This window comes from Balaenoptera borealis, assembly GCF_965194805.1.
Source record: "Balaenoptera borealis genome assembly, chromosome: 20".
In the NCBI taxonomy this organism is placed as follows: Eukaryota; Metazoa; Chordata; class Mammalia; order Artiodactyla; family Balaenopteridae; genus Balaenoptera; species Balaenoptera borealis.
In genome coordinates this window covers 15,817,359-15,837,841 of record NC_138879.1, presented here as the reverse complement: position 1 = coordinate 15,837,841, position 20,483 = coordinate 15,817,359, and the positions used below count along the sequence as shown (strand labels likewise).

At 45.3% G+C, this 20,483-nt stretch overlaps 1 protein-coding gene across 9 annotated transcripts in view; it reads left to right on the top strand.

Annotated features, from left to right (window-relative positions):
* Positions 1–12,497, top strand: part of TLK2 (tousled like kinase 2) — a 104,972-nt gene extending 92,475 nt beyond the window's left edge. For all 9 annotated transcript variants that reach the window (XM_082373823.1, XM_082373822.1, XM_082373821.1 and 6 more), the window contains 5 exons: positions 600–769; positions 1,995–2,133; positions 5,743–5,854; positions 7,726–7,833; positions 9,774–12,497. In XM_082373823.1, the coding sequence (XP_082229949.1) occupies positions 600–769; positions 1,995–2,133; positions 5,743–5,854; positions 7,726–7,833; positions 9,774–9,947 (703 nt within the window). In that variant the 3' untranslated portion in view covers positions 9,948–12,497. The remainder of the gene's footprint in view (positions 1–599; positions 770–1,994; positions 2,134–5,742; positions 5,855–7,725; positions 7,834–9,773) is intronic.
* The last annotated feature ends 7,986 nt before the right edge of the window (positions 12,498–20,483 follow it).

Here is a 20,483-nt window from a genome sequence, read left to right as displayed (position 1 = left end):
ACAAGTGAAAGAAAAAAACTCATACTGTGTAATAATACATTTGTTAGAACCATCAATACTTTAAAAAGCTCTTTTATACCTTGTGTGTTTAGCAAAGAGAAATCATAGTATATGCCAATCTGGCAGGAGAGGTAGTATGCAACCAGCCCTTGCGACCTAGGCAAACCCTAGATTCTTCCTCACTGTCAGCACTTGAGGTCATATAAAATGTTTGCAGTGACAATTGTGTATTTGATCATAAGGTACTTGTTTAGAAATGGAGCATTGTGTAGATAGTAAAAGAGGTATCTAGCTTAAATACATTACGGTTCCTGTCAGTATTGTTATAGTCTTGATTCAATAAGAGGTATGCCCTGGGTGAACTTTAGCACAGCAGGTTCCAACAGGAAGGGTGCAGATGCTGTTCACCGAAAGAGTAAGCAGTTTTCTTCCAGTAAACCACTCAGTTAGCTAATACTGAATAAAGAATAGAAGAATATTTTAAGGAGCGAAGAAGAAAGAAGTGAGAAGCTAATAACCTGACGTTTTCAGTGGGGCTGGTTTAGACTTAATCTGCTTGCTCTTTTCCCACGGTCAAATGTTGGTTTATTTGTGTTTAGGTTTTGTACAGTATTGGAATACTGTGAGGGAAATGATCTGGATTTCTACCTGAAACAGCACAAATTAATGTCGGAGAAAGAGGCCCGATCCATTATCATGCAGATTGTGAATGCTTTAAAGTACTTAAATGAAATAAAACCTCCCATCATACACTATGACCTCAAACCAGGTATGTCTAATTTTTAGGAGACAGTATTGGTAGTATTTCTTTGGTCTTATAAGTGACTTTTAATTTTATAAAGTTAGGGGACTTGGCTGGGGACCAAGAAGGCCTAATAACATCTGACTTTAAATTGCCTGGGTAGTGGGAATAAGAGAGTCCCGGCCACACAGCACTGGGTTTAGGAGGGTGGGTCGTATTAAATGCTCTGGAGAAACAATGCCCTTGTCTTAGAGCCAGGGCAGTTCATGATGTCAGTCCGATTAAGAAAGAACTGCTCTGGCAAGCTCGGTTATGTTTTTTCCCATTACTCACACTGCATAGCAGTTCCTCTACTCCAAGTCTCTCTGATAAGTGCCCCCACATTAACAAATTAGTTTACACATATGCCTCCCATTTCATTAAATTCCGAGTGGAATTTTCCATCTTTTCTCATGGTTACTATCTAACATTGATAGTCACCAGTCGAGTAGAGAGCAGTTAGACTTCTTACTTCTGTCTGTTGTTGTCATTCTGAGCTGTTGCTTAGAAGTCTGCCTATGTTGTCTGTAGACAGCTCTAACCAGCTGAGCTTAGGTGTTGGGAAGATTCCCATTTACCTCCTGGTGGGCACAGTTGTTAACTTTGCTTTCCTCTTCTGATAGCTACATGTTAAATCTCACTATTCACTATTCTTTAATGTTCTAGTATAATTCAAATGACTAAAAAATTCATCACAATGAAGTGATTTTTTTAAAAGATGGCTGTTGTGTGATTGGGTTTTCTGTCACTGAATCCATTACATTTTCCTGCCCCAGGAGCTGTAGGTGGCACTGTGGTACTAGCTTAGATTCCCTTGTATGTTTTCTTTGATTTTTTTCCCCCCCCCTGAAACTACTGTCCTAAACAGGGTGGTTAAGAGATCCTTACTGAAAGTTCGGATGTAACTTTCCCACTATTTTTGACCAACCATAGAAGTGATACTTTACTTTGGCTAGTTAATTATTTTTTTCCACTGCTCATAGTGGTGGTTTTGGCACATTAAGCAGGTGATTCTTGGAAAAGAGAAATTTGCCGCCAGACACTTACAACTCTCCCCTAGCATCTAGAGTCCAGATCGTTTTATTCCAGAGATTTAAATGTTTGTTGTTATATGTAAGAGTTTCAGTTCAGTTGTCCTCTTCTTGCCTGTTATTACCTTGGTTTATTTTAATTAGTAAGTCTTTTTTATTCATGAAGATTTTTATCTTTTTAGGTAATATTCTTTTAGTAAATGGTACAGCATGTGGAGAGATAAAAATCACAGATTTTGGTCTTTCCAAGATCATGGATGACGATAGCTACAATTCAGTGGATGGCATGGAGCTAACATCACAAGGTGCTGGTACTTACTGGTAGGTACCTGGGAGATATGTCAAGTTGGCTGATAGAGATGTGGCTGTGCTATACTGAAGTGTTGGTAATTATTAATTAAACTACATCCTGTCTGCTTAGGCAAAAATGCTGTATACCATAGTAGACTTTCCAAATATTTGCTGTCTTTTCAACAGTTTGACTCTTTGTATTTACATGAATTTGTCTTAATTTGTCTTTCTGTTCTTGAAAAACCATTGAGAAAGAGATTATGTGTGGCCAGGTGTTTGAGTTGTTTGTTTCCTCCATAGGTTTGCCCCTACTGAGTAGATAGAGAATGAGGTTGCTCATGTGTATGTACAGAATGGCCTTAAATTCTTTCCAGAATTTCAAATGCAGGTCTCTCTCTTCATGAGTTAATGGGATGAGGGATTTGTTTGTAGAGTTGCCTGAGGATGGTGGACTCTCAAGAACTAAGGAGTTGTGAAGATTAGGATGTAAAATAACCATAGCATCCCTTGAAATCTAAACAGGAAAACACGAGCATGGTTTACCAAGAAATTTATCCATTTCTGGCAGCCATGTTCTAAAAGGTTTTGAGCCACATATCTTCCCATCTGTTGTCACTCATCTACCCTCAGCCACCCCACCCCAGCTAGCTCTGCCTGCCTGTTCTATGCCCTATCCTACTCTGCCTAGTATTACTTTTGACAGTGAGAACCGTAAAAGATACCTGCAGCTCAGGCATTTGACTTTGTGATTGTAAAGGCATGTTACCAGAGCTTTCTTTTCACTTCTGTGGTGGTGACACAAAGCCATACATTGGATGTGTAATTCTGAACATGGAAAAGCCTCCAGTAGCACTAAGGGAGGGGGAATATATACTGTTAAACCCCAGGGTCAGTTGGCCAAATCACTTATGTTTGAGACTGAAGGGCCCTGGCCCTTAGCAGATTAGTGACTCTCGGAATGAGGCTGTTGATCTGAAACAGACAGAGAAGAGGGGGACGTCAGTCCTGGTCTTACCACTCCCATCATATTAAAGAAAGACTCAATCATATCCTGCTAGAAACACCATGTACACACAATTTCAACTTTCCCTTGCTCCGTATTGTTTGTGGAGATGGTACCTATAGTGAAAATCAGTCCCTAAATTAAAACTTTGAGATTCTAGGTTTAAAATAGAAGCTACATTTACAGTGTTTATTCACTTGGTGGTTGTTGTGGGTTCCTGTCAGTAAATGATACAAAAATATCTGTTGTTGGAAATTCTGGAAGAAGGTCTATACCTCTGTTATATAAATTCACCGGAACTTGGATTTTAGCTTTTCATTTGATAGCTGTTCTTTTTTAAAGGTAAAGATTTTTCATGTTTAAATTAATTATCTCATTGCTGCCTATTGCTCTATTTGCTAAGCTATAAAATTCAGTGGTTGGAATTTAAATAAAAATATATAATGTTTGGGATTTGCTTCAAAGTAATCTGGGGGAGGTGGAGAGGGGTGTATATGAACAAAGATTTGCCGCATGTTGACAATTATTGAAGCTGGATGATGTTTACTTGGGGTTCATTTTACGATTCTTTCTACTTTAGATCATATTTGAAGATTTTTTTTTCATGATAAAGAGTAAAGTAGAGAGGGAGCTACTGAGAAAATTAATTTTATGGGTTTCTATGAAGTTTTAAAAAGTCTCCATATTGGAGACTTTAATCACCATCCTCAATGTTTCATCCTCGTATTATGTCCCAGACACATACAGATAGAATGGGAGGACATAACAGATTTTAAGTGATTGTTTGCGGCATTTGGTTGTTCCAGAATTCTTCTACATGGAATACTACTTTTAAATAAGTAATCCCTAGACTAGGCCTTGAGAATCATTTTTCTCTATGAGGATTTTATCATGATGGCATATGCAACCATGTTTGTCTTTTAAACACAATTTAGTGTAGTATCTTAGAACTGTCTTCTACTCTCCCTCCCAGAGTCCTTGATAGGGACTTAGAATGCTTATTATTTGGGTGAAGAACTAGTGTATTTCTTCATTTATAGATGGGGAAACTGAGTCCTAGAAAGTGATATGCCAGACTTGTACTATTAAGGGACAGTGTCTATTTGGCCAAATTATTGCTCTGCATTTGGATAAGTCCAACAACCTCTGTTCTTCCTCACCACAAACAAGAACTTACTTCTTCCCCACTACTTCCACCAAAAAGTTATAAGTACATTAAAAAAATCATTTTAGAATCAAGGTTCTATTTGTTATTTATCCAAGATCATATTTAAGTTATGTATATTAAAGAATCAAGAACCATGAAAACTTAATGGTTCAGGGAGGTTTTAGTGGCATTTGGAAGAGCTGTTCTTTTTATGGATTCTTTTGTCTATATTTTTATTTCTTCGCCTTTCTCTCTCCCCCACCCCCCTTTGTGAGTTCTCTGTCTATATTTTCACTTTTCAATGTGTGTTTTGGCTAAAAGCTTTCGTTGTGAAATAATAATCTAGGTCAGTGGTCTTAATCATTTAAAAATGACTGTTAAAAATAAAAAGGAACAACGTGAAACTAAACTTCTTTAAAAAAAAAAAAGAAAGAAAAAAAAGCCCATCATCTGAACATTTTCTGCCTCTCAACTCTTGTGATTCCCTTCCAGCTATACATTTAGATTTCTATACCAGAAGCACAGCGGGGTTTATAATAGTTTTTCACAGAATTGATTTTGCCAGCATGAAATCTGCAGAAATCAGTCTGTTATCTTCAGAATTCTGCCTTCCAGCTGGGCTATGGCGAAGACTCCAGGCAGTGAGGAGAAACATATTTATTTGGTTTCCTAAATGCTAAGAGGCACTTACCTTCCACACCATACAATTTGGTGTGGTTGGCTGTCCAGCTAGTCTTTTTAGAGGCCAGGGGTGGGTGGGGAAGGAAGGAATTCAGATGAGGATTGAGTTGGGCTAATAACTAGTAGTTTGTTTGGCTTTTTGTAAACTATTTGTTAGTCTTCCATAAGCCCCTGATCACCCTTAAAGTAGGGAATGTAAAATATCCTTTCATAATATGAACTTTAATGTCACCATTGACTATAATTGTAGTTATTTTTAGTCTAGATTTCCAAAAGAGGCTACCTTAAGAAGACAGAATAGCCACTCCCCTCAGAGATTTGTACTGGGTCCTGAATTCATTTGGACTTTTAAAATAGTAATTTATTTTGGAGACATCTTCTTCTGCCAGCCTGAAAGGAAATCACACCACTTCTAGTTGCATTTTAATGTTTGTTGCTGCAGCTGTCATAAAAGGGAGTGCACTTCTTTTGTGCTCCCCCTCCTTTTAAAAACTTGTTGAATGACACCTTATATTAGGCACAGCACTGGGAAAGGAGGCTGGGGTGGGTAAAGTAGGAACTAGGGAGAATATTCACCTCTCTCCGTAAATAAGAAACATGTATTTTAAGGCTTTATAATAGGACATTGCTGCCTCCTTAAGTTAGAGTGTCTTTTCATCTACTTTATCCAGCTGGGTCTAAGCTGGCTTTTCAACTGTTAAGATTCAGATATTTTTATTTCTAACAGGGTCTTTATTTTGCCTTTTTGTAAATGTCTTAGATTTATACAGTCTTTTTCCTAAGAATTTTTATTTCCCTTTTGTCCCAGGTATTTACCACCAGAGTGTTTTGTGGTTGGGAAAGAACCACCAAAGATCTCAAATAAAGTTGACGTCTGGTCAGTGGGTGTGATCTTCTACCAGTGTCTTTATGGAAGGAAGGTAATGAAGACGGTTGGATGTGGTGGCTTCTGTCTTAGGTGGTGCATGTACACAGTGGCATTGTGTGGATTATTCTCTTGTCGTTAATCATTGGGTTATACAGAATGGAATCCTGAAAGTTGTGGTTTGAAGAAAATACAGACTTTGATTATAAAAGCTTTATGCATAAGCAGAAATTTTCAGTCCCAGGGCACCTAATGAATTCTGCGGGGCTGTTGAAGACATGCATTTTTTGCTGTTCTCAGATCCAGTCTATGTTTTGATTCTGATAATATGTACAGGGAAATATATGAAATAGTTTACTAAAGTATACAGTCTTCCCAAGAGCCATTCTTAAGGGTCCCAAGAATTGAAACTTGAAAAATCTGCAAGGCTTCTTATTGCCAACCACCCCATTAGTTAGAGCTTTTATTAATAAAAGCATGCTTTGTATTTCTGTACCGGGAGGTGACGTCAGAAAGTACTCATTGTCTGTTACTTCTGGTAAAGGTGATATATTATTTGCGTAAGTAAAAATGTAGATGGTAAACTACATCTAATGAATTGTTACATTTGTGTTTTCCTTGTGAGCATAATATCTTGTATAAATGTATATATTGGGATCCAGTTGTATATTTATATTCTTATTTCTGCTACCAGTGTGTTTGTGTGTTGTAGCGTTTCCCATTGGGCTGTGGGTTTAAGCCATTTGGGAGTTCTGCAACTTCCTTAGACTCCTAATATTTTGATTACAATCTCCAGACCAAACTCTTAATTCAGATCTCAGCTTCCTCTTTAACTTCTCCTTGGGCTTTGTTTCTTTATTGTACCTATCTAACATGGGGAAACTATTCAGAACTAATAGGGGTTAATTATTATTTATACTCTGATATTGTGGAAGTGCTGCTGATAATGGTGGTAGAGGTTATCTAGAAAGAATCGTGATCTCAGTAGAAACACTGTAGAGATGACACTAGGTGTGAACTTATTTTTTTTAGGAGTTTATTAGAAGATAGTAATTTGTGGCACAGATGAAGCCACTCACTGAGTAGCCCCGACTCTGTTTTTTTCCCACTTTGTCGGTACCCGTCTCCTCTTTCACTTCCTTTCCATTTCTTCATCTGTGTCTCGGGTCTGTCAGTGGCACACATATATATTGCTAAAGCCCACAGGTATCACTCAGGGCAAAAGAGGTTGCTGGGTCCTGCTCTGAATCTTCTTTATCTTTGCTGTAAGCAAAGCTTAGCAGAGGTGTTGTGATATTGCAGATGCTGCTTCTGGTCCCAGCTCTGCCTTAACCTAGATGTTGGAATTTGAGCAAGTTACTTAAGCTCTGAGCCTTTCCATCCATTATCTATAAAATGAGAGAATTAGAGGAGATCATCTCCAAAGTTCCTTCTAGCAGTTCTTGTTGAGATGTGTCTTCTCCTTTCCTTTCTCTTTGGTTTTGAATTGTGTTCTCTCTCTCTCTCTCTCAATTAATTAATTAATTAATTAATTAATTAATTTATAGCTGTGTCGGGTCTTCGTTGCTGCATGCGGGCTTTTCTCTAGTTGTGGCGAGCAGGGGCTACTCTTGGTTGTGGTGTGTGAGCTTCTCATTGCGGTGGCTTCTCTTGTTGCGGAGCACAGGCTCTAGGCGTGCAGGCTTCAGTAGTTGTGGCATGTGGGCTCAGTAGTTGTGGCTTGTGGGCTCTAGAGCGCAGCCTCAGTAGTTGTGGCGCACAGGCTTAGTTGCTCCGCAGCCTGTGGGATCTTCCCGGACCAGGGCTCAAACCCGTGTCCCTTGCATTGGCAGGCGGATTCCTAACCACTGTGCCACCTGGGAAGTCTGTGTTCTCTCTAATTTTAACCAGAGGCCTACCTTTGTTTGTTTTGTTTTTATATGATAGCCTTTTGGCCATAACCAGTCCCAGCAAGACATTCTACAAGAAAATACTATCCTCAAAGCTACTGAAGTGCAGTTCCCGCCAAAGCCAGTAGTAACACCTGAAGCAAAGGTAAGTTTCGACCCATCGGCCAGCAGAAATGTCTGCTTTGCTTTCTCTATTATTTCTCTGGGTAATTTGTCCAACCCCTACCTTCTTCTCCCCCTCTCTTCCCACAGCAAACATTTATTGGGTGCCTGTTAAGTACTAGACACTGTTCTAGGTAGTGGAGGGAGCTGGGACTGTGCGGCAGTGAACTACACAGACCAGGTCCCTATACTTACGGAGTTTACACTTCACTAGGTGAGACGAACGGTAACTAGAAATGAATACATTTCAGGTGGTGATAAATGTTTTGAAGAAAACAAATCGGAGTAAGGGAGTAGAGAGGGGGGAACCCCCTTTTTTGATGGCATGGTCGGGGAAGGCCTCAGTGATGAAGTGACTTTTTTGAACCGTCTTGACTGATGTGAAGGCGGGAGCCATGTATAGATTTGGGAGAAGAATATTCTGAGCAGAGAGAAGTGAATAACACTCATATGTGAGTGTGAGCTTAGCAGGTCCACAGAGCAGGCCGAGCAGAGGGGAGAGTAGTAGGAGAGGCAGCAGGATAGATTGTAAACTAATGGAAGGCAGTTGAAGGTTTTAATCAGGGCAACTTTGTGATCTGATTGCTGTTTCAAAAGCCTGCCCTGGCAGCTGTGTAGAGGGAAAGTTCAAGGCAAAAGGAGTTTATTTGATTGGTGCCCATCCCAAGAAAACCTTCCAGCTCCAGGTATCTCACTAAGAAAGCTTAATTTTTAAAGGCCAAAGGATCCTTATGTTCATTTCTGTGAATTTGTTATTTTCCAAATGCTTTAATAAAGCAACTATGTGTAGGTGTCTTTGCTTTTGAAAAACCAGGAATTTTATTAATTAAACATGAAAAAAATAGAAAATCAGTAGTTCATTTTATGTTTTAGATATATTAAAATAGACTTTACTTTTCAGAGCAGTTTTAGATTCACAGCAAAACTGAGTGGAAAATAAAGCATTGCCATATACTCCCTGCTGACGCAGCCACCCCCTCCGCGGATGCACAGCCTTGCCCCTGTCAGCATCCTGCACCAGAGTGGTACATCTGCTACGATCAGTGGACCTACATCCAGGCATCATTACCACCCGAATGTAAAGGATGGACCTTGGATGATAATATTTTAGATTTTTAAAAATTGGTTCAATTTAAAATAATTATATTGTAAGGCTGTGATTAAATAGAACTGGCTGGTTAAGAAATGGGAGAAGACAGATAATCTATGTAAGGGCCTTTGTGTTTACAATTGTAGAAGCTGAGGCTACATAGCTCTTCGTACCTAGCACAAAGGAAACCTCCATGTTGGTAGTGAATTAGGATTCCGAATCAGTAAGTTTTTATGTCTGCAGGACTCTTGAGGAGACAAGCCCTGTTCAGGTTTTCCTTTACTACTTAGATGTAGTAGTGCCTGAGCATTTGCCTGATGATCTTTCAGGGAAAAATAAGATACACCGAGAAAGCATTTACCCATCTGTGACACACTGTAGTGTTGGTCAGTGTTGGTCTCCTCACCCTGCACGTGGTGATAGTTTGTCACTACAATTTCCACTTCCTCAGGAAGTTCACACGAGACCGTGGTTTGTAGATGCAGAACTATGAAGTTAGACTGTGCCCATGCACATCAGCCAAGGCAGAGAGAGGGAGTTTTGCGTTGGTCTTTGTGCTTTGGGGACAGAGATCTTTAGAGGTCATGCCCCGTGCCCCCTCGGGAATGGCTCAGCCATCTTCGCTGGGGAAGGAGCCAGCGGCCACAGAGAGATGCTGCGTCTGGCATGTCTCTCCTGGGTCTGCCTGGTAGTTTCCGGGCAAGGCCCTAAAGCCCCTTCTCTTTAGGAGACGTTTGCTCTGGGCCCTGGCAGCTGCTACAGAACCTCCTGGGTCCCCTCTTGGGGTGCCAGGATTATCTGCTTCAGGCTTCTTCAAGAAACTTTCCTTTCAGGCGTTTATTCGACGATGCTTGGCCTACCGAAAGGAGGACCGCATCGACGTCCAGCAGTTGGCCTGTGACCCCTACTTGCTTCCTCACATCCGAAAGTCGGTCTCCACAAGTAGCCCTGCTGGAGCTGCTATTGCATCAACCTCTGGGGCGTCCAATAACAGTTCTTCGAATTGAGACCCACTCCTAGCCACAAACTGTTCAACACACACAAAGTGGACTAATGGCATTCAGCAGCGGGTTTGGAACATAGCGAATCCAAATGGATCTCATGAAACCTGTACCAGGTGCTTTTATTTTCTTGCTTTTTTCCCATCCATAGAGCATGACAGCATCGATTCTCATTGAGGAGAAACCTTGGGCAGCTCTGGCCAGGCCTCGTAGGAAAAGGCCCCGCCCAAGGTTCCGGCGTCAACGGCCACTGCGTGTGGCTGCTCTGAGTGAGGAAAAAATTAAAAAGAAAAACTGGTTCCATGTACTGTGAACTTGAAAACATGCAGACTCAGGGGGGGGGTCCCTGATGCAGTGCTTCAGATGAAGAATGTGGACTTGAAAATACAAGACTGGGCTAGTCCAGTGTCTATATTTAAACTTGTTCTTTTCTTTTAATAAAGTTTAGGTAACATCTCCTGAAAAGCTTGTAGCACAAAGGCTCGGCTGGGGATGGTGTTTGACTTCGGAGGAAAAAAGTTGCTATTGCCCGTTAAAGGCACTAGAGTTAGTGTTTTATCCCTAAATAATTTCAGTTTTTAAAAACATGCAGCTTCCCTCCCCCCTTTTTTATTTTTGAAAGAATACATTTGGTCATAAAGTGAAACCCGTATTAGCAAGTACGTGGCAATGTTCATTCCAGTCAGATGCAGCTTTCTCCTCCGTCTGGTCTCCTGTTTGCAATTGCTTCCCTCATCTCAGTAGGGAAAAAATTGAGTGGGAGTACTGAGATGTGTGGGTTTTTGCCATTGGACAAAGAATGAGGTTAGAACTCTGCAGCTTGGAGTCTCTCTAGGTTTTCAACTATTTCTTCACAATTTGAACACTTGACGGTTGCCCCTTTTAATTTATTTGAAGTGCTATTTTTTTAAATAAAGGTTCATCTGTCCATGCAGTCCTCTTGGATTCTCTGAATGTAGTAACTATTGAAACTGTTCCAAAGGTAGGCAAAAAATGGGCTGGGGAGCCAAATGCTCCAGGGATCAGGAGTCCTACCCACAGTCTCGTGTGTGCTTGCTAAATGGTGTACATTTCTTGTTAGCCATGATATTAAAACTTGATCAGCACATAAGCTTTCCTCTGTTAGATCTTTTGGCAGGAAACAACCTCCAAACCCCTAAATTTTGTGGGTGTGTGCTGGTGTGTGTGTCTGTGTGTGCGTGTGCACGCACACACTTTGTCTAACTCGCTTTAATAGATTCATTGAAGTTAAATAATCTCAAAGGAAATAGGTATTTCAAATATGAACATTCTCTTGGAACTAATTTTTTTTAAATTTGGTTGTTTCTGAGATGTATGATCAACTGAAGATGGAGCTGAAATGGGAGCCGCATGGCCCCACCGTGCCCTTGAAACAGCAGAGCACTCGACAGTAGAGGGGGAAGGAGGCCAGAGTCTGAACATGTGGTAGCCAGCTTGGAATGTTACTGACATATGTGGCAAAAGGGCTCAGCCAGAAATATTTAAAGATGCAGCATTCAGGCATGCGAGTTCCCTAGGCAGGGGGGAGGGCAGTCAGGAAGGGTAGAGAGCTCTCAAATGACTCATGACTAGTATTTCTTTTACATGTGAAAAATGCCAGTAGTGACACATTTTCTAGGACCTTTGTTTGTTTTGTGGACTTGCCCCACTCTCTCCAGTGTCAGGAGATCTTAAGGGAAGATGGAGTGTTCCAAATTGGAGAGAGGTTCGTGGGTGTATTGTCGTGTGGAACTCTGAAGGGAAGGAAGTCAGCTCCAGAGTCCTTGTTGCCCCTAGCTTTCCAAAGCGATTTTGTTGCAATATATATATTTCTACACATGTATGTATCGTACCTTTTTTTTAAACCATTACTTTCACGCTGCTAAGCAGAGTACCCATGGGGTCTCAAAGGTTGAGCACAACACCGAAAGGATGGTGTCTGTATACATGAAGAGATGGATGAAGTTGAGACCATGTTTAAACTTACTCAAGATAATTAAGTTCTGTTCCTCTTTTCTTCCCTCTCATTCAATGATCTTGAAGTGTTTGTTTAATTTTTAACTTTCTTTTAAGGATGAAGGAATGCTGCATCTTTAAGACTTCCCTCTAACTTCCTGCCTCCTTTCCCCCAAGTTCTTATGAGTGAAGCTGTAGGACTTTATTTGGTGATCTACTTTTTCTACCCTCATTTTGAAGAAGGGATGCCCTCTCTTCTTGCTTTTATTGGGTCTAGGGCTTGGTTGGAGCTGATTGGGCTTGGTTGAGTCTGGCCAAGGCCTCTTTCCACTGCATGGATAAGCCCCAGGGAACATGCAGAATGTTGACCTTTTCTAGACTTGTAAGTAACCAGTGAAATCACTAAGTGGAGTTCTTCCATGACATATTTTGTTAATATGGGTTTCACTTTTTCCAAGGATAATCCCTCATTGCCACAATGTTGATTTACTTTAAACAATGACAAAAAAATGTGTACTAATTTGTAATTAAATCCAGCCAGACTGTTTTGGCTTTTCCCAATTTGGGGGGTGGGGAAAATATTAAAATAAGTTTTAAGAAGTGAATTTCCCAGCCTCTTGATTTTACTCTAGTTCTCCAGCTTCAAACGGGGGCCCTTAACCACCTAGAGTATAGCTAGAGGAATCCTGGCAGCTGGCAGAATCCCAGTGGACGTTGCAGGCATGATGGGAATGTGTGGATTCATGCAACATCTTTTATACCCCCGATGTGCCAACAGCTAGGCTTGTGGGTGGGAATACTGCAATGAACAGAATGGGGAAGGCCCAGCCATGACCATGAGCTCACCATTCAGGGGTAAAGGCACTGGGCCCCAGGAAGGGATGGAATACAGGGGTCGAGGAGGAGGACTTGGGCTCTGAATCGTCCATCATGACATGGGCAGCTGTAAATAGAGAATCGCCAGTCAGAGCCGTACGCACCCCACTCTGTGGCTGACCTGGACACATCTGCTGTCCTTTTTAGAGGGTTTGTTTCTTGCCTGCTTTCTAGTCCAGGAAGGACAGGTTTTCCTCCAGCTGAGAAGATGAGCAGTCAAGGAGCTCTTGTGTTTCTTAATTTAGAAAATAACTCTCCTTAAACATAGTTATCTCCTCGAATCCTAGAGCTAGAAGCAAGCTTTGGGTCCAGTTCCTTGCTCCTAAGAAGGCGAAGTTTACAACTAACTCGACCCACCTTTGGCAATCTTTTGCTGTCCGAGAATCTTTTCCTTCTTTCCATTACTCATCATTCCAATCACTCAAGCCCTCTTCATCTGTAATTAAAATCCACGTGGGGTTAAGTGGGAGAGAGACATGGTGCACAAACTAGCTGTTCTGTTTTAGTTTCTTAAGGCAGAATCACCTAGAGGTTAAGAGCCTGGGCTTTAGAATTAGGTCTGGTTCAAATCCCCCCTCTGCAAGCTTCAGGAATATCTCTTTGCATGGTTATAGTGAGGAGTAGAAATAAGGTATTTAAAGTACCTGGCACATAAGAAGGAAATCAAAAAGTGTGGTTTGAAAAAGATCACAAGATTTAGTGAGACTCCCAAGTTTGCTGGTTGAGGGTCAGAGCCTTTCTACTCTCCAGGTTGTCAGGAGATTTTGTCTGGAGTAGTGATGTAGACCTTTCAGCAGCCTTCCTCTCTGGCTTGAGATTCAGTATCAACCTCTGTCCTGCAAGGTCAGCAGCCTTCTCTTACCCTGCATCTAGGACTGCTTCTGGCTGAGTGTGGGAGGGGGCGTTGTATAGGCCAGTGGGGCCACCAGTCCAGCAGCAGCAGCAGCACCTGGGAACCTGTTAAGAATGTATGTTCTCAGCCGCCCCCCTCCCATTATCTGTCTCCCAGATGGCATAAGCACTGAAGGTCACAAGCCCTACTGACCGTATCATCCACCCCAGCAAGGGGGCAGCTGGAGGGTGGCTCTCAGGGCTTGTCTAAACTCACCCAGCTGGAAGACAGAGATGGCTTTGTTTTATTTTTTGTGTTGGGGATAAAAATCTACTTGAAGCTCTGGGCTGTCCTAGGACCAGATGTCATTTATATGCCCTTTTATACCCTTATACCGGTGCCTTGGTACCTAACAGTATACTCAAGAATCATTCACTCCTTCAGGCAAAGCTTCTTACCTTTGGCCTTCTCTTAAAATATATGTAACAACTTATCAGTTCCTTCTTGTGAATTAATTTATCACATTTTTCTTTTATCTGAGGGGTCCAGGGCTCCGGAGGACTGAGATCTGGGTCTGCTTATGAATCCAGCCTGGTAATCTGGATCCGGGCTGAGGAGATCCTGGGGCTGAGCTGCAGCTCCTTGGAAGGGCTCTGGGGAGGAGAGAGTTGCAGAGAGATCGTGGGGAGAGGAGGTGGGACTCCGGCCGATGCCAAGCTCTGTGGGTGGGTTGGGGGAACCTGCCAGAGGCTAGGAAAACAGGCAGGCCCGGGAGCAGGTCTGGGGCATGGTAGGGGCAAGGAATAAAGAGCTCTATTGTGCCGGGGAAGCTCGCAGGGCCTGAGACAGGCTGGCCGGCGGAGGGGCGTGTGTGGTGCTGGGCAAGAGACACACCCCGTGGTGTGTAGGGGTCAGAGAGCGGCGGGCCACCGGTCAGGCCTGGGTGTGGCGGTAAGTGCCCCGCCAGAAGACTGTGGTAACCTCAACCTCCTTGGCCTCCAGGCACAGCCTGCCACTGTGGTGGCCTCCTGTGCTGTCCCAGCCTTTGCACCCCCAAGGCAGCTTGGGGGAGGAGCTGCAGAGGGCGGTATCAGCAAACAGAAGGGGCTCTCGCACTGCTACTTTGCAGAGAAGTTCCTCAGCTGTGTTGCTTCGTAGAAGCATCTCGCTGATTTTATGTATGAGGAAGCCAAAGCCCAGATTGATTTGGCGACTGGTAGTAGGTAGGTAGAGCAGGATCGAAGGGGAGGGACCGCAGGCTTGAACGTTTTGTGAGGTGGATTCTCTGAGTGCCATCTTTGGGCAGAGAGCATTGGAGCTAAAGGCTGCACCTTGGCGCCCAGCCGGAAGCATATCTTTCTCTAATCTTGGGTTCCACTGCCCCGGGGCTCCCTTCACTGAGTACCCCCTCCCTCAGGACTAGCCTTTAGAAATCTACTTGGAGACCCAGCTGGCTTGGGCAGCAGCCGTGCCTCTGCTGTCCTGAGCTAGAAGTGAAGTTAGGTGGGAAGAAGGGGCCATGGTTTCCCAGAACGTTCCTGCCTCAGGTTCCCTAAGCCCTCTTACCGTGTCATCTTGCTTTGTAGATGAGGAAGTGAAAAATCCTGTAACTCCCTGTTCCTGTGTCCTAATTGACAGGTGGGGATCAGACCCTTTGTCTTGACTGCTCATGGTCACTGTAAGTCTTGAAGGGGGTGAGAGATGTAAAGATGTTTTCAGCAACTGAAAAAGTAGAAAGCAGAGGGTGTTGCTAGATGCCTCCTCTGAGTCACAGGGGCCCTTGGAGAGGTGTCTGCAAGACACAGAAGGCCCTCCAGTGCAGGTGGGCCCTGGCCTGTTTCTAGAAGGAAGACTGTCCTAGAGTCAGACTCAGCCCTGTGCCCTAAGAGAAGGGCATGCATGAAAAGGAAGGTCTTTCCCTACAAATTAATTTCAGGAGCCATTGCTGCTTCGCATCTACAGACTCCCAGAACCCTGCCCACAACCTTAATGCTAACCCTGCTCCTCAGTCCACGTGAACCAGACAGAACTGGGCCTGGTTTTGGTATCTGATAAAACAAGACAACAGGAGAGCTCCTAGTGAAGACTGCATGCTCTGCGGCCCTGGGCCAGGCACTCACACACACTGAGCTACAGTTGTCACAGCTCTAAACTTCATGCGTCCACTCAAAACACTTCTCTTGAGACCTTTCTGTTTCTAATACGTTGGGCTAGGCTGTGTGGGGTGTAAAAAGGTACATCAGACTCGGCTCCTGCGTTATAATTTAGTAGCTACATGTAATAAATGTAAGCTTGGAGCTGATGAATTCCATGAGTGAGATGAGGTTCCTGGGGATTCGGGAGATGGCGATGAACTGGGCTTTGAAAGATGGGCAGAATGAAAGAGAGTGAGGAAGGGCAGTGTTTGCAGCAAAGGGTCCTTCACCCATTCTGTGCTCTTGCCATGAAGTGTCTGTCATGCCTAGATCTCTCCCTGCACTCTCATGCCTCCAGGACTTGGTCATCTGAGCATCTTTGAAAACTCAGCTCAAGCGTCCCCTGCAGCCTTCCTTCCTCTGGGCTCTCACAGCACCTTGAACACCTCTCCCTTACTTCTCTGCCTTGTCGTGTGTCTGTGTGTGTGTGAGCCCAGGGCGTGGCTCAAGGAACGACGGGTCGTTGGCCTGCTGAAGCACAGTTCCTGGAAGGGGAAGTCGGGCTGGACAGGTGGGGGTGAGAGACCTTCGACGTGAGACCGAGGAGGAGGTCGGGGCAGTGTGTTGGATGCAGGTCTTTGGTCAGGGAGTGAGCAGATCGGAGCTGGGCAGGGACAGCCGGGGGGCCTGTGTAGCTGGTTCCAGCTCTTCAACAGCAGTATTTTTCAAATTTCTTTGATGGCAAGCCGCAAAAAGAAACCCTTAACATCTCAACCCAACGCACATTTCACAGACTAGAACTTAGCTCATGTGCAATGCACTGATATTTACCGTTTTACTTCATCTTAAAAACGCTGGTCACCAGCCGCTGGTGCCCCAGCCTGTGCCTGCTGCTGCTTCGCTGCGGGCTGCGGCCGGGTCTGGCCGTCTCTCGCAGCTGGAGTGCGGGTGCTGGGCCAGCTGGGTGCAGCCACCTGCGTGTGGGGCTCTGTTCCACCCGGGGAGGCTCTGCCTTCGGTCAGGATCTGGGAGGGCCACACAAAACTGGGGGCAGGAACTGGGCCCAGCCCTGCATTCGGAGTGTCAAGTACGGAGACTGGAGAAAACCTCATCCTGCCTGTCCTTCCTGAGTTGGGAATTGGGAGTCAGGACCCCCCTCTTGAAGCCTCAGGGGACCTCGTGAAGAGAGGGATGCAGGAGCAGCTGGCCCAGCTAGAGCTGTGGACCTGCGCAGGCCTCGACTCCTGGCTTGCCCTGTCCTCAGTGCAAGGACAGGCTAAGAGGACCTGCACCTCCAGGTTGGGAGAGGGCCCCGTAGAGCAGACAGGGTGATGCGACATCCCTGTCTGCCTGCTCTGGCACCAGCTGGGTAGGGCAGTAGAAGGAAGGTTTTGGGAACTGCATCCTTCAGCTCAGCTCTGTCGCCCCCTCTTGTTTGTGGCGGTGCCTGAGGCCAACCTCTACTCCTCTCTCAGCCTCCATTGGCCAGCTTGTTTCTGACCTGCTGAAGCCTCCTGAGTAGACACAGGAGCCAGTGAGGATCCTGGAGGCATTGGATTTGTGAGCCCCCTGCTCTGCGCTTGCCCTGGGGCCCTGCCGTTAGCTGTGGGCATCACTGTGGTGACTCCTGCAACTGGGCGGCACATCCAAACTAGATGCACGGGGAGGAAGTCTGCATGTCCTGCTTCCTGGAAGGGGTCATGAGGTAATTATCTCCTGTTCCCTGGGGAAGAAGAAGCTGGGGTTTGCAGTCCCTTCAAAGGAAGTTTTCTAATCCAGGCCTCAGGCTCGAAGTGAGTGGGTACAAACTCAGCTGCCCTTTTGGGAGTGGAGGGCCCTTCTCAGTGTCCTCCAATAAGAGGGAGTAAAGGAAAGAGCCTAGGGAAAGTGGGCAGACTTGTTTTTAGGTTACATTTGTGGCCATGATGGGGTAGACCAGGAGAAGACAGACAGCCGTAAAATTCCCCAGTAATGTGGATGTTGGAGAAATTTTTTTTTTCTTTTTTAGATTTATTTTTGGCTGTGTTGAGTCTTCGTTGCTGCGCGCGGGCTTTCTGTAATTGTGGTGAGCGGGGGCTACTCTTCGTTGCGGTGCGCGGGCTTCTCATTGCGGTGGTTTCTCTTGTTGTGGAGCACGGGCTGTAGGTGCACGGGCTTCAGTAGTTGTGGCATGCGGGCTCAGTAGTAGTGGCGCACGGGCTTAGTTGCTCTGCAGCATGTGGGATCTTCCCGGACCAGGGCTCGAACCCGTGTCCCCTGCATTGGCAGGCAGATTCTTAACCACTGCGCCACCAGGGAAGTCCTGGGAGAAATAATAGTTCTTTTAGGTGAACTGTCCCAAGATCACACAGCTGGAAGAGGTGGAGCCAAACCTTGAAACTTGGGTGTGTCTGAACCCCAAGCCTGCCTTCTTCCTTCCGTCTCAGGTCCTCAGTGCTGCGGACAAGGGGGGACTCAAAGGGCAGATTGCCTGAGTGGAGAGCCAAGGGTTTGAGGTGCAGGAGCCCAGGGAGAAGGCGGAAAGGTTGGGATCTGCCCAGACCAGCCCCAGGCTTGGCCAGACTTTTCCCCTGGCTTGGAAAGGTGCAGGGTGGGGAAAATTTTAGATGCTCCTTGGGGTTCATACCCCCTTAGCCTAGTTGCCTCAGGTAAGGACTGACCTTGTCTTTCTTTTCTTTTCTCTTCTCTTCCCTTTCTTTTTCTTTCTTTCATCAGATTTTGCCACCTAATTAGCCAGAGCCTTTAGTTGATCAGACTCTTTTTAAAAAATTTATTTGGCTTATTCGGGTCTTAGTTGCAGCACACAGGCTTCCCTCTAGTTGTGGCACGTGGGCTCCAGAGCGTGTGGGCTCAGTAGTTGGGGCGTGCAGGCTTAGTTGCCCGGTGGCATGTGGGATCTTAGTTCCCCAACCAGGTATTGAACCTGCGTTCCCTGCATTGGAAGGTGGACCAGATTCTTAACCACTGGACCACCAGGGAAGTCCCTCTTTCCTTTCTTCATGTTCTGCTATTCTACTTGGCCATCCAGTTGCATTCTTCCTGCCTTGTGTTCCTCTCTCCTAAGCTTTTGTTGTAGGCCCGGCTGCCAGGAGTGTCCACGGGCTCTGCTCCCCTGGGCACCCTCTGGCCGGAGAGGCTGCTGAGGTCCAGAACCAGGGAAGAAGAGACTAATGCAAGAGGAACCCTAAGCACAGTGAGTAATGATCCCAAAACGTGTACGTCAAAGGGCTCCTGAGACTCAGAAGGGAAGTGACTTGCCTGGAGGGCACCTGGATAGTGGGTGGCTGAGCTGGAATTCCAGCTCAACTCCGACCCCCAGGCCTGGACTCATCCCACTACTTCTGGACATGCGTTTATTAGCCAGCAGAAGTGGGCAGAGAGCTGCTTCTACCCGGTTTAGTTTACACTTCAGAACACCATTTTTACGTACAGTTAAACATGGAGATGTTCAGAGCAGGTGGGGAGGTTGTCTTGTTCTCTCAGGCAAAGGAAAACATCGTGTTGCAATCCTGATCAAACTGACCTGTGCAGCTCTCCCGGCCGGTGGGGTGGGGTCGAAAGGTAGGCAGGGTGCAGGGTAGGGAGTAAGGGAGATAACCCTGATGTCCAAACAGCAGAGGAAGATGGGAAGCAGGGAGGGTACTGACGTTTCCTGAATGTCTTTATCTAGGGGCCATGCCCTCCCTTTGCACAAAATATTTCATTCTCAGGACAAGATAGGAATTGTTACCCCGTTTACAAATACGAATTGTGACCTCACTGAGAGCTTCAGTAACTCACTGCATGTCACAAAGCAAGTAACTGGGAAAGTCAGGATTCTAACTCAGGTCTCTCTGACTCCAAAGTCTGTGCTCCTTCCTCTAAACTGGTTCTGATGAAATCAGCAGACCCACAGTGCCTTTGCTGCTGAGCGAGAGCCATTTCTCAGTATCGATTCCATTATAGTGAATATCATCTTGGCAAAACTCCCCTGGACTGGCTAAGTCCCCAGCATCTAGCCTGATGCCTGGGACACAGTAGGCCCTCAATAAATGGCTGTTTGAGCTTTAACAGGAACGAGGAGGAGGCAGTAGGCACAGAGGACACTGACCCTTTGGAAGTAGATGAGGTTCTGGGTGCTGATGAGGGGGTCCCTCTGAAAGCCCCAACCTCCTCACAACACCCAACACTCTTGCAGACTGTGACCACCTTCCACTGACAACTGGTGCTGCACAGGATCTTTAAGCGGTGGGGGACTGGGCTGGACTCTCCACAGGGAGAATTGCCCAGACGTCGCTGGCTCTCTGCCCTGCAAGCTCAAGATCTAAGACAGATGGTGGCCACGGACGTGGGCCCAGACAATCAGCAGAATACAATGCGTAACCCTGGCACGCTGGAGCAGGAAGCCTCACCCTCGGCAGAGACTAGAACAGGGCCTCAGAGACTTGAACAAACATCTGCCCCTGCTAGTAGCGCAACATACTTCCGTGCTCCTCAGCCCCTTCGTGGCAGTCTTCTCCGCCTGGAATATGGCAAAAATTGTGTCATTTTCCCCACTAAACAAAACTCTTCTAGGACTGCGACTCTGCTCGTCGTTGTTCCCCAGCAGCTAGCCCAGGGCTAGCCACCAGTGCTTGTTGAATGGGTGAACGAAGAAATGAGAGCATCTCTTGTGTACTGGGCACTCAGGGCACCGTGCTGGCGGGTGGCGGACTTTCTGGACCCACGTGATTTACTGGTGATGTCAGGTAGTCAGCTTCTGCC